The sequence below is a fragment of the Accipiter gentilis genome, chromosome 5 (genome assembly GCF_929443795.1).
Source record: "Accipiter gentilis chromosome 5, bAccGen1.1, whole genome shotgun sequence".
Taxonomy (NCBI): Eukaryota; Metazoa; Chordata; class Aves; order Accipitriformes; family Accipitridae; genus Astur; species Astur gentilis.
In genome coordinates this window covers 4,713,941-4,726,614 of record NC_064884.1, presented here as the reverse complement: position 1 = coordinate 4,726,614, position 12,674 = coordinate 4,713,941, and the positions used below count along the sequence as shown (strand labels likewise).

Sequence of the window (12,674 nt, the reverse complement as noted above, 5' to 3'; positions counted from 1 at the left end):
CGCTCACGGTTAGAGCGGCGGGCGCAAAAACCTTACAGCCGGCCTGGAAGACGCTGCTGACCAGGCATGCGCCAGCCCCGAGTGCTGTCCCCTATCCCCCAGCACAATAAAGTTGGCTGCTCATCTCATCCAACACAGAAAGGGTCTTGTGATTGTACCACTCTCTGTGTCTCTAACGGTGTCTGTAATGGGACCTGTATCTGTAGCTGCACAAGGACTTGCAATGCTTTTTGCAAGTTGTGTTTTGTTGTCGTGGTTTACCCCCAGCCGGTAACTGAGCACCACGCAGCCACTCACTCACCTCCCTCATAGTGGCATGCAAGAGAGAACCAGAAGGGTAAAAGTGAGAAACCTCGTGGGCTGAGGTAAAGGCAGTTTAATAGGTAAAGCAAAAGCCACGCACGCAAGCAAAGCAAAACAAGGAATTCCTTCACCGCTTCCCATCGGCAGGCGGGTGTTCAGCCATCTCCAGGAAAGGAGGGCTCCGCTCTGTGTAACGGTTATGTGGGAAGACAATGCCATCCTTCTCCTGCCCCCCCAGCTTTATAGGCTGATCGTGACGTCCTATGGTCTGGAATATCCCTGTGGTCAGTTGGGCTCAGCGGGGTGTTCTCACTTCGTTGTCCTGTAGAAGTTAAGCTATCGCTGCCCCGCAATAAATCCCGCAGTGGCTGCAAGTCTGTATTTGTAATACCACAATAAGGTCAAATCCACTGTAGGTCTCCGACAAGTTTTTGTATGTCATGTACGTTTCAAGTGCCCCGGTTGACCACACTGATCACGCTTTAAAGGGCCTTTGTGTGGACCGTGGTTTCTTTTTCCCTGTTGCACCATTGGTTGTAATGCTACAGCGAGTGCTGCAGCATGAGCTTCGGCATGTATTTTTGCTTTCTCTTGTTCTTGTAGTATAGTAGCCAAATCCTCGTTTGCATTATTTGAATCGGGGTGTATGCGAGGTATAATTTGTTCATGTTGAACAGTGGTATCTGGGGGCTGTTTTCTCGTAGGCGGATTTTTACTCGCTTCCTGATTCTACAGGGTTTCCTTTAAGCGTACGGTTAGGGAGGCTTGGGAACTGTCAGTTGGCCGATTAATATCGGCAGTCCCAGGGAGTGGAGCGGAAGTCAAGGGCACAGGAGCAGGCGGACAAGCTCCAAAAAGTCTCTCTCGCTGCATTATGTTTTCCTCCCCGCTTTTCCCCTTCGCTTGCGGTTGGCGAGAGAGCAGCAAAAGCAGACGCAGACGCTTTATGATCTGCTTTCATTTCTTGCAGAGTTGTCTTCATCAATTTCCATCAAGTTGCAAGACCTTTAACTTCTTTAGAACCGTCACTAATTTCATCCCATAGGGAGGTTCCGATAACTTCTGTGGTGGGTTGACCCTGGTTGGATGCCAGGTGCCCACCAAAGCCGCTCTGTCGCTCCCCCTCCTCAGCTGGACGGGGGGGAGAAAATATAATAAAAGGCTCGTGGCTCAAGATAAGGGCAGTTTAATAAAGTGATAGTAAAGGTCGCGCGCGAAAGCAAAGAAAAAACAAATAATGATATTCTCTACTTCCCATCAGCAGGCGATGCCTAGCCGCTTCTTGGGAAGCAGGGCTTCGGTACGAGTAGCGGTTGCTCCGGAAGACAAAATGCCCCCCTTCCGTCTCCACTTAGCTTTTATATCTGAGCTGACGTCACGTGGTATGGAATATCTGTTTGGTTAGTTTAGGCCAGCTGTCCTGGTTATGTCCCCTCCCAAGATCTTGCCCTGCCCCAGCCTGCCATTGAGGGGAGGGCAAAAATGTTGGAGAGCCAGCCTTGATGCTGTGCCAGCACTGCTCAGCAGTAGCCAAAACGCTGGTGTGCTATCAACACCTTTCTAGCTACTGATGCAGAGCACAGCGCTGTGAGGGCTGCTATGGGGAGCGTTAACTCCATCTCAGCCAGACCCAATACAATCTCCACCCCTTATTCCATACCATTTGCGTCCTGCTCAGGTCCCACATAATTGAATACGGATATCTTCTAACCCTACTATTGTATTTAATTCTCATTACTGCAATCCTTTCTTACCAACATTTACAACTGAAACTACATACTTAAACCACTTTTATAACCAACGTACAGATTTATACATTCTTATTAATTACGATCCCCTGTCCTTTAAGAGAGAGATATTCCACGGGCTTCTTCCACTCCCCCAGATGTTCACACACAGCTTATGACTTGGGCCCCATCCATCAAGATGAGTGGTCGGGACAGGAGAAGCAGTATGTTCGATCGTTGGGCACCAACACCGGCTTGGTTCGGGTCGCCGATGCACTTGTCTTGTTCCTTGCGAAGTTCGCTCCTCTGCAGTTCAGGTCATTCCTGCTACATTACTTCCTACAACGTACAACTCGCATCACAGATTATTTTTCCCCCAAGGTTAAATGTCCTTGAGTTAGCCCCTTCTTCTGCATCGTCCGACCCCCCAAGGTCGCCCTTCCAAGTCCACCACTCGGCACCGAAGCGTCGTCTCTCCTGGCCCTCCATTTTTCGTCACGCCACCTCTGCAGCACTCCACTCCCGTAAGCCGCTGACGGAGAAGAGCAAAGGCAGGCAAGCACAAGCACAGGTTTCACAGAGGCCACGCCGTCAGCACGGCATTCTAAGATGGCACGCGCAAAGCCGGAGTCGGTGCCGCCGGTGCCAGCACTGCAGCCCCGGACGGGTGCAAGAGCAGCCGCCCCGCCCCCCCCCAACTCGTGTGCCAAGGGCTCGGCCCCGGCCTCGGCGTGTCAGAGCCCCCCCTGTGAGGCGGTGGCCGTGTCACGGGGGCGGCAGGTAGCCGAGGGCACCCCTGCCCACGCTGGGGGCACGCGCAGACGGGCGGTGGTGACGTCACAGCGGCCACTGTGACCCGTCGCCGAGGCGCGGATGCCAGGCTGCTGGGCTCCGGCCGTGCATCAGTGCGACCTGGCGAGGTGAGGAGAGGGCAGGGGAGGAAGGGGCTTGCCCGGGGCTGGTGAGGCAGGAGGGGAGCCTCGCACCTCGGGCCTCTGGGGCCTGTGTGGCAAGCTCGCTGTGTCCCGCTGCTCCCTCAGGCTTGGCAGAGGAGCGTCCGGAGGAGAAACCCCAGCCAGAGCTGCTGAGGCGGAGGCTCTCCAAGCGCTCACCGTCGCTGTGCACCGGGTTCGCCATGAAGCGGCAGGAACCCGACTCGAGGGGGCAAGGTGAGAGCAACGTATCCCTCCCCGCAGCTCCCCGGGGCTGACAGAGGGGTCGTCGGGGCAGTCTGCCGGCGGCCAAGAGCAGGGCGAGGGGAAGGCAGGAGCTCCCCAACCGCCCTGGGGCAGGGTCCCTCCTGCGCTCCTGGGCAAGCGGAGCCCAGGCTGGGCTGTGGGCACCTGCTGGGGCACCTGTGCCTGCCGTGCCCCCTTCTTCTCCAGAGGCCCCAGCCCTGCCCTTCAGCCAGCTCGGCAGGGACAGAGCAGGGCCGTGGGGGCAATCCCGCAGGGACACTTCCCCAGCCCCGCAGAGGTGCCCGCTCCCAGCAGCATTTGTTCTCTCCCCTCCAGCATGCATGCTGTGCCGCCGGGCAGAGGCTGATCCGGCTATCTGTGGCTGCAAAAGAGCGACGAAAGGGCTCTGTGCCCACACATACTGCCTGGTGAGTTCTCTCTCCCTCCAGCTTTCTGCCGGCGATGGTCCCTTCCTTGCTGACCTAATAACGAGCTCCCGGCCTTCTCTGCTCCGCAGTTTCTCGCCAGCGAGCTTTTTCCACGAGAGAGTGGGAACGCCTTTCTCGCTGAGGACACCAGACGGGCAATCCAGGAGGCAAGCCAGAAGGTGAGGACCTGGCAGGAGCAGGGAGCTTTGCGCCAGGAGGCGCTTGCGGGAGGGAGCTCCTCCTGGACCCCCAGAAAGAAATCCAAGCCCCTCCACCAGCTCTGGGACAAACGCCTGCTCCCAGCAGCTCCACAGAGGCTCTGGCACAGGCACAAGCCTCGTGCACCAGGCAGGTCTGCGGGCTGGGAGCCAGCAGTGCCCACAGCCTGCGCCCTGCCTGGAGCCGAGGGGTCGGCCATGCAGGCCCTGAGCTTGCCCCTGAGCGAGGCTGCTGTGCTCTTTCCAGCGATGCTTCGTTTGCGGCGAGATGGGCGCCGCCATCACCTGCGGGGAGAAGGGGTGTGACCGCAGCTTCCATCTCCCCTGCGCCTCACGGGGCGAATGCGTCACCCAGTTCTTCGGGCTGTACAGGTAAGGGCTGCCAGCCCCCACGCAGGAGCCTCCTTGTCCTCAAGCCCTCAAGTCCCGTCAGCAGTGGACACCCAAGGGAGGAACCCACGGGGACGCTTCCCGGCAGCCTGCCGCAGCCAGGGCCGGGGCCAGAGCCCAGACAGGCTCTGGGGCTCCTTCACAGCTCCTCTGCCCTCCTCTCCATGGCGGGGGAAGGACCGGGCACTTCTCACCTCACCTCGCCCTTCCCTTCCATCTTGCCCCCAGGTCCTTCTGCTGGGAGCACCGCCCAGAGCAGGCCCTGAAGGCTAAGCCAGGGCAGAACAGCACCTGCATCGTCTGCCTGGGCCCCGTGGAGGACAAGAAGTCCTACCACACCATGGCGTGCCCAGCATGCCAACAGGCCTGGTTCCACCGGAGCTGCATCCAGAAGCAGGCGATCCACGCTGGCGTCTGCTTCTGCTGCTTGCATTGCCGAAACCAAGATCGGTTTGTGATGGAGATGCTCGCCATGGGGATTCGAATCTCCAAGAGGTCGTTCTTCCTCTTCCCAACTCGCAAGGCATCAGGCACGAGCGCGCAGTGCCAGGCCAGGGACGGCCCCCGCAGGCCTGTCCTGCTGTCCCCTGGCTCTTGTCCTCAGCTTCACGGAGGAGCTGGAAACTGGGGGGGGTGCGGGGGGGGGGGGCAGAAGAGCAGGGACAGCCTGGACCTGCCCGATGCTGGGGCCAGCAGGGGCTCAACACCTTTCCCTTCCTTCTCCAGCAGACAACCGTCATGGGAGAGCGGCCAGGCATTGGGACCGGTCTACCAGAGGCACAGACGCTGCAACGCCAGCAAGTGCCTTTGTCCGGGGGGCAGGGAGCAGGCAGAGGAAGAGGGGTAGGTTGCCAAAGCAGCCAGCTAGGGCTCTGCACGGGATCTCTGTCTCCACACGGGCTCGGGGGGGGAAGGACGACGAACAAGGGCTCTGCCGGGCAATTCCTTGCTTGCGTCACTTTGTCCTCACAACCAGCAACCCCTTTGCTTCCCCAGGCCCTGGCAAGTGCTCCTGTGCAGCTCCTGTGCTGCCAAAGGCACCCACCGACGCTGCCTCTACTCGAGCAACAGCGCGATCACCTGGGAGTGCGACTGCTGTGCTGGCCTGGGCACTGGTAAGAGGCAAAGCACCCGGGGGCCCCTGTGCTGCTATGGCCAGTGTCCCAGCTAGGCCTGGGAGCAGGGGCTTCGGGTGGGCTTTGGCTCCAGGAAGGCTGTGGGCACCACCATGGCCTCTCCTTCCCCACGGCCGGGTGGCCGTGCTGCTGACTTTCCTGCCTCCCCCTCACAGCCTCCCGTGACAACTCAGAGCTCGCCAGCCCCAGCGCCACCAGCCAGGCGGCATCGGGGCTGTCCCACAGCTCCCTGGGCTACGAGAGCAGCAGCAGGCCCAGCACCATCCAACAGGCGCCACTGCGGCCATCCTGCAGCTCCCCCGTGCCTGGAAGTAGCGGTTGCTCCAGCCACCCTGGGCCAGACCGGATCCGACACCGCTCACGGTTACATCAGCAGGCACAAAAAGCTTACAGCCGGCCTGGAAATCACCACAGGACCAGCCACGTGCCAGCCCCGAGTGCTGAAAGCAGTGCCTTGGGCACTGCCAGCCAGCTGGCATTGGGACCATCCAGCAGTTCCCCAGCACTGCAAAGCAGCGGCCCCAGCACTGACAGGGAGATGGCACTGGGACCATCCAGCAGTTCCCCAGCACTGCAAAGCAGCGGCCCCAGCACTGACAGGGAGATGGCACTGGGACCATCCTGCAGGTCCCCACCACTGCAAAGCAGCGGCCCCAGCACTGACAGGGAGATGGCACTGGGACCATCCTGCAGGTCCCCACCACTGCAAAGCAGCGGCCCCAGCACTGACAGGGAGATGGCACTGGGACCATCCTGCAGGTCCCCACCACTGCAAAGCAGCGGCCCCAGCACTGACAGGGAGATGGCACTGGGACCATCCAGCAGTTCCCCAGCACTGCAAAGCAGCGGCCCCAGCACTGACAGGGAGATGGCACTGGGACCATCCAGCAGTTCCCCAGCACTGCAAAGCAGCGGCCCCAGCAGTGACAGGGAGATGGCACTGGGACCATCCTGCAGGTCCCCAGCACTGGAAAGCAGAGGCCCCAGCACTGACAGTCAAATGGCATTGGGACCATCCAGCAGTTCCCCACCACTGCAAAGCAGCGGCCCCAGCACTGACAGGGAGATGGCACTGGGACCGTCCTGCAGGTCCCCACCACTGCAAAGCAGCGGCCCCAGCAGCGACAGGCAGATGGCACTGGGCCTGTTCCAGGGCTCCCCAGTGCCTGCGAGAAGCAGCTGCTCCAGCCACCCTGGGCCGGACAGGATCCAATACCGCTCACGGTTGGAGCGGCGGGCGCAAAAACCTTACAGCTGGCCTGGAAATCACCGCAGGACCAGCCCCGTGCCAGCCCCGAGTGCTGAAAGCAGTGCCTTGGGCACTGCCAGCCAGCTGGCATTGGGACCATCCTGCAGGTCCCCAGCACTGCAAAGCAGCGGCCCCAGCAGCGACAGGCAGATGGCACTGGGCCTGTTGCAGGGCTCCCCAGTGCCTGCGAGAAGCAGCTGCTCCAGCCACCCTGGGCCCGACCGGATCCGATACCGCTCACGGTTAGAGCGGCGGGCGCAAAAACCTTACAGCCGGCCTGGAAATCACCGCAGGACAGGCCCCGTGCCAGCCCCGAGGGCTCAAAGCAGTGCCTTGGGCACTGCCAGCCAGCTGGCACTGGGACCATCCTGCAGGTCCCCAGCACTGCCAAGCAGCGGCCCCAGCACTGACAGGCGGATGGCACTGGGCCTGTTGCAGGGCTCCCCAGTGCCTGCGAGAAGCAGCTGCTCCAGCCACCCTGGGCCAGACCGGATCCGATACCGCTCACGGTTAGAGCGGCGGGCGCAAAAACCTTACAGCCGGCCTGGAAGACGCTGCTGACCAGGCATGCGCCAGCCCCGAGTGCTGTCCCCTATCCCCCAGCACAATAAAGTTGGCTGCTCATCTCATCCAACACAGAAAGGGTCTTGTGATTGTACCACTCTCTGTGTCTCTAACGGTGTCTGTAATGGGACCTGTATCTGTAGCTGCACAAGGACTTGCAATGCTTTTTGCAAGTTGTGTTTTGTTGTCGTGGTTTACCCCCAGCCGGTAACTGAGCACCACGCAGCCACTCACTCACCTCCCTCATAGTGGCATGCAAGAGAGAACCAGAAGGGTAAAAGTGAGAAACCTCGTGGGCTGAGGTAAAGGCAGTTTAATAGGTAAAGCAAAAGCCACGCACGCAAGCAAAGCAAAACAAGGAATTCCTTCACCGCTTCCCATCGGCAGGCGGGTGTTCAGCCATCTCCAGGAAAGGAGGGCTCCGCTCTGTGTAACGGTTATGTGGGAAGACAATGCCATCCTTCTCCTGCCCCCCAGCTTTATAGGCTGATCGTGACGTCCTATGGTCTGGAATATCCCTGTGGTCAGTTGGGCTCAGCGGGGTGTTCTCACTTCGTTGTCCTGTAGAAGTTAAGCTATCGCTGCCCCGCAATAAATCCCGCAGTGGCTGCAAGTCTGTATTTGTAATACCACAATAAGGTCAAATCCACTGTAGGTCTCCGACAAGTTTTTGTATGTCATGTACGTTTCAAGTGCCCCGGTTGACCACACTGATCACGCTTTAAAGGGCCTTTGTGTGGACCGTGGTTTCTTTTTCCCTGTTGCACCATTGGTTGTAATGCTACAGCGAGTGCTGCAGCATGAGCTTCGGCATGTATTTTTGCTTTCTCTTGTTCTTGTAGTATAGTAGCCAAATCCTCGTTTGCATTATTTGAATCGGGGTGCATGCGAGGTATAATTTGTTCATGTTGAACAGTGGTATCTGGGGGCTGTTTTCTCGTAGGCGGATTTTTACTCGCTTCCTGATTCTACAGGGTTTCCTTTAAGCGTACGGTTAGGGAGGCTTGGGAACTGTCAGTTGGCCAATTAATATCGGCAGTCCCAGGGAGTGGAGCGGAAGTCAAGGGCACAGGAGCAGGCGGACAAGCTCCAAAAAGTCTCTCTCGCTGCATTATGTTTTCCTCCCCGCTTTTCCCCTTCGCTTGCGGTTGGCGAGAGAGCAGCAAAAGCAGACGCAGACGCTTTATGATCTGCTTTCATTTCTTGCAGAGTTGTCTTCATCAATTTCCACAAAGTTGCAAGACCTTTAACTTCTTTAGAACCGTCACTAATTTCATCCCATAGGGAGGTTCCGATAACTTCTGTGGTGGGTTGACCCTGGTTGGATGCCAGGTGCCCACCAAAGCCGCTCTGTCGCTCCCCCTCCTCAGCTGGACGGGGGGGAGAAAATATAATAAAAGGCTCGTGGCTCAAGATAAGGGCAGTTTAATAAAGTGATAGTAAAGGTCGCGCGCGAAAGCAAAGAAAAAACAAATAATGATATTCTCTACTTCCCATCAGCAGGCGATGCCTAGCCGCTTCTTGGGAAGCAGGGCTTCGGTACGAGTAGCGGTTGCTCCGGAAGACAAAATGCCCCCCTTCCGTCTCCACTTAGCTTTTATATCTGAGCTGACGTCACGTGGTATGGAATATCTGTTTGGTTAGTTTAGGCCAGCTGTCCTGGTTATGTCCCCTCCCAAGATCTTGCCCTGCCCCAGCCTGCCATTGAGGGGAGGGCAAAAATGTTGGAGAGCCAGCCTTGATGCTGTGCCAGCACTGCTCAGCAGTAGCCAAAACGCTGGTGTGCTATCAACACCTTTCTAGCTACTGATGCAGAGCACAGCGCTGTGAGGGCTGCTATGGGGAGCGTTAACTCCATCTCAGCCAGACCCAATACAATCTCCACCCCTTATTCCATACCATTTGCGTCCTGCTCAGGTCCCACATAATTGAATACGGATATCTTCTAACCCTACTATTGTATTTAATTCTCATTACTGCAATCCTTTCTTACCAACATGTACAACTGAAACTACATACTTAAACCACTTTTATAACCAACGTACAGATTTATACATTCTTATTAATTACGATCCCCTGTCCTTTAAGAGAGAGATATTCCACGGGCTTCTTCCACTCCCCCAGATGTTCACACACAGCTTATGACTTGGGCCCCATCCATCAAGATGAGTGGTCGGGACAGGAGAAGCAGTATGTTCGATCGTTGGGCACCAACACCGGCTTGGTTCGGGTCGCCGATGCACTTGTCTTGTTCCTTGCGAAGTTCGCTCCTCTGCAGTTCAGGTCATTCCTGCTACATTACTTCCTACAACGTACAACTCGCATCACAGATTATTTTTCCCCCAAGGTTAAATGTCCTTGAGTTAGCCCCTTCTTCTGCATCGTCCGACCCCCCAAGGTCGCCCTTCCAAGTCCACCACTCGGCACCGAAGCGTCGTCTCTCCTGGCCCTCCATTTTTCGTCACGCCACCTCTGCAGCACTCCACTCCCGTAAGCCGCTGACGGAGAAGAGCAAAGGCAGGCAAGCACAAGCACAGGTTTCACAGAGGCCACGCCGTCAGCACGGCATTCTAAGATGGCACGCGCAAAGCCGGAGTCGGTGCCGCCGGTGCCAGCACTGCAGCCCCGGACGGGTGCAAGAGCAGCCGCCCCGCCCCCCCCCAACTCGTGTGCCAAGGGCTCGGCCCCGGCCTCGGCGTGTCAGAGCCCCCCCTGTGAGGCGGTGGCCGTGTCACGGGGGCGGCAGGTAGCCGAGGGCACCCCTGCCCACGCTGGGGGCACGCGCAGACGGGCGGTGGTGACGTCACAGCGGCCACTGTGACCCGTCGCCGAGGCGCGGATGCCAGGCTGCTGGGCTCCGGCCGTGCATCAGTGCGACCTGGCGAGGTGAGGAGAGGGCAGGGGAGGAAGGGGCTTGCCCGGGGCTGGTGAGGCAGGAGGGGAGCCTCGCACCTCGGGCCTCTGGGGCCTGTGTGGCAAGCTCGCTGTGTCCTGCTGCTCCCTCAGGCTTGGCAGAGGAGTGTCCGGAGGAGAAACCCCAGCCAGAGCTGCTGAGGCGGAGGCTCTCCAAGCGCTCACCGTCGCTGTGCACCGGGTTCGCCATGAAGCGGCAGGAACCCGACTCGAGGGGGCAAGGTGAGAGCAACGTATCCCTCCCCGCAGCTCCCCGGGGCTGACAGAGGGGTCGTCGGGGCAGTCTGCCGGCGGCCAAGAGCAGGGCGAGGGGAAGGCAGGAGCTCCCCAACCGCCCTGGGGCAGGGTCCCTCCTGCGCTCCTGGGCAAGCGGAGCCCAGGCTGGGCTGTGGGCACCTGCTGGGGCACCTGTGCCTGCCGTGCCCCCTTCTTCTCCAGAGGCCCCAGCCCTGCCCTTCAGCCAGCTCGGCAGGGACAGAGCAGGGCCGTGGGGGCAATCCCGCAGGGACACTTCCCCAGCCCCGCAGAGGTGCCCGCTCCCAGCAGCATTTGTTCTCTCCCCTCCAGCATGCATGCTGTGCCGCCGGGCAGAGGCTGATCCGGCTATCTGTGGCTGCAAAAGAGCGACGAAAGGGCTCTGTGCCCACACATACTGCCTGGTGAGTTCTCTCTCCCTCCAGCTTTCTGCCGGCGATGGTCCCTTCCTTGCTGACCTAATAACGAGCTCCCGGCCTTCTCTGCTCCGCAGTTTCTCGCCAGCGAGCTTTTTCCACGAGAGAGTGGGAACGCCTTTCTCGCTGAGGACACCAGACGGGCAATCCAGGCGGCAAGCCAGAAGGTGAGGACCTGGCAGGAGCAGGGAGCTTTGCGCCAGGAGGCGCTTGCGGGAGGGAGCTCCTCCTGGACCCCCAGAAAGAAATCCAAGCCCCTCCACCAGCTCTGGGACAAACGCCTGCTCCCAGCAGCTCCACAGAGGCTCTGGCACAGGCACAAGCCTCGTGCACCAGGCAGGTCTGCGGGCTGGGAGCCAGCAGTGCCCACAGCCTGCGCCCTGCCTGGAGCCGAGGGGTCGGCCATGCAGGCCCTGAGCTTGCCCCTGAGCGAGGCTGCTGTGCTCTTTCCAGCGATGCTTCGTTTGCGGCGAGATGGGCGCCGCCATCACCTGCGGGGAGAAGGGGTGTGACCGCAGCTTCCATCTCCCCTGCGCCTCACGGGGCGAATGCGTCACCCAGTTCTTCGGGCTGTACAGGTAAGGGCTGCCAGCCCCCACGCAGGAGCCTCCTTGTCCTCAAGCCCTCAAGTCCCGTCAGCAGTGGACACCCAAGGGAGGAACCCACGGGGACGCTTCCCGGCAGCCTGCCGCAGCCAGGGCCGGGGCCAGAGCCCAGACAGGCTCTGGGGCTCCTTCACAGCTCCTCTGCCCTCCTCTCCATGGCGGGGGAAGGACCGGGCACTTCTCACCTCACCTCGCCCCTCCCTTCCATCTTGCCCCCAGGTCCTTCTGCTGGGAGCACCGCCCAGAGCAGGCCCTGAAGGCTAAGCCAGGGCAGAACAGCACCTGCATCGTCTGCCTGGGCCCCGTGGAGGACAAGAAGTCCTACCACACCATGGCGTGCCCAGCATGCCAACAGGCCTGGTTCCACCGGAGCTGCATCCAGAAGCAGGCGATCCACGCTGGCGTCTGCTTCTGCTGCTTGCATTGCCGAAACCAAGATCGGTTTGTGATGGAGATGCTCGCCATGGGGATTCGAATCTCCAAGAGGTCGTTCTTCCTCTTCCCAACTCGCAAGGCATCAGGCACGAGCGCGCAGTGCCAGGCCAGGGACGGCCCCCGCAGGCCTGTCCTGCTGTCCCCTGGCTCTTGTCCTCAGCTTCACGGAGGAGCTGGAAACTGGGGGGGGTGCGGGGGGGGGGCAGAAGAGCAGGGACAGCCTGGACCTGCCCGATGCTGGGGCCAGCAGGGGCTCAACACCTTTCCCTTCCTTCTCCAGCAGACAACCGTCATGGGAGAGCGGCCAGGCATTGGGACCGGTCTACCAGAGGCACAGACGCTGCAACGCCAGCAAGTGCCTTTGTCCGGGGGGCAGGGAGCAGGCAGAGGAAGAGGGGTAGGTTGCCAAAGCAGCCAGCTAGGGCTCTGCACGGGATCTCTGTCTCCACACGGGCTCGGGGGGGGAAGGACGACGAACAAGGGCTCTGCCGGGCAATTCCTTGCTTGCGTCACTTTGTCCTCACAACCAGCAACCCCTTTGCTTCCCCAGGCCCTGGCAAGTGCTCCTGTGCAGCTCCTGTGCTGCCAAAGGCACCCACCGACGCTGCCTCTACTCGAGCAACAGCGCGATCACCTGGGAGTGCGACTGCTGTGCTGGCCTGGGCACTGGTAAGAGGCAAAGCACCCGGGGGCCCCTGTGCTGCTATGGCCAGTGTCCCAGCTAGGCCTGGGAGCAGGGGCTTCGGGTGGGCTTTGGCTCCAGGAAGGCTGTGGGCACCACCATGGCCTCTCCTTCCCCACGGCCGGGTGGCCGTGCTGCTGACTTTCCTGCCTCCCCCTCACAGCCTCCCGTGACA

At 59.8% G+C, this 12,674-nt stretch overlaps 2 protein-coding genes across 2 annotated transcripts; both read left to right on the top strand.

The window, feature by feature from the left end:
* The first annotated feature begins 2,639 nt into the window (after window positions 1-2,639).
* Window positions 2,640-5,547, top strand: LOC126038396 (PHD finger protein 7-like). The gene is made up of 6 exons (XM_049800110.1): window positions 2,640-2,778; window positions 3,071-3,199; window positions 4,079-4,226; window positions 4,473-4,739; window positions 4,974-5,087; window positions 5,241-5,547. The coding sequence occupies exons 1-6, from the start codon at window positions 2,640-2,642 to the stop codon at window positions 5,413-5,415; spliced, it is 972 nt and encodes a 323-aa protein (XP_049656067.1). The 3' UTR covers window positions 5,416-5,547.
* Window positions 5,548-10,032: 4,485 nt separating this feature from the next.
* Window positions 10,033-12,674, top strand: LOC126038395 (PHD finger protein 7-like). Its single transcript, XM_049800109.1, has 7 exons — window positions 10,033-10,079; window positions 10,200-10,328; window positions 10,855-10,944; window positions 11,212-11,355; window positions 11,602-11,868; window positions 12,101-12,214; window positions 12,368-12,674. The coding sequence occupies exons 1-7, from the start codon at window positions 10,033-10,035 to the stop codon at window positions 12,540-12,542; spliced, it is 966 nt and encodes a 321-aa protein (XP_049656066.1). The 3' UTR covers window positions 12,543-12,674.

What these genes read in the sequence shown, in the direction of transcription:
- LOC126038396 (XM_049800110.1), top strand. Translation starts at nt 2,640, where the DNA reads ATGGCACGCGCAAAGCCGGAGTCGGTGCCGCCGGTGCCAGCACTGCAG. An exon ending in ACCCGACTCGAGGGGGCAAG is followed by an intron (nt 3,200 to 4,078) that starts GTGAGAGCAACG and finishes CTTGCCCCTGAG; the next exon opens with CGAGGCTGCTGTGCTCTTTC. An exon ending in CAGTTCTTCGGGCTGTACAG is followed by an intron (nt 4,227 to 4,472) that starts GTAAGGGCTGCC and finishes TCTTGCCCCCAG; the next exon opens with GTCCTTCTGCTGGGAGCACC.
- LOC126038395 (XM_049800109.1), top strand. Translation starts at nt 10,033, where the DNA reads ATGCCAGGCTGCTGGGCTCCGGCCGTGCATCAGTGCGACCTGGCGAG. An exon ending in CATCAGTGCGACCTGGCGAG is followed by an intron (nt 10,080 to 10,199) that starts GTGAGGAGAGGG and finishes CTGCTCCCTCAG; the next exon opens with GCTTGGCAGAGGAGTGTCCG. An exon ending in ACCCGACTCGAGGGGGCAAG is followed by an intron (nt 10,329 to 10,854) that starts GTGAGAGCAACG and finishes TCTGCTCCGCAG; the next exon opens with TTTCTCGCCAGCGAGCTTTT.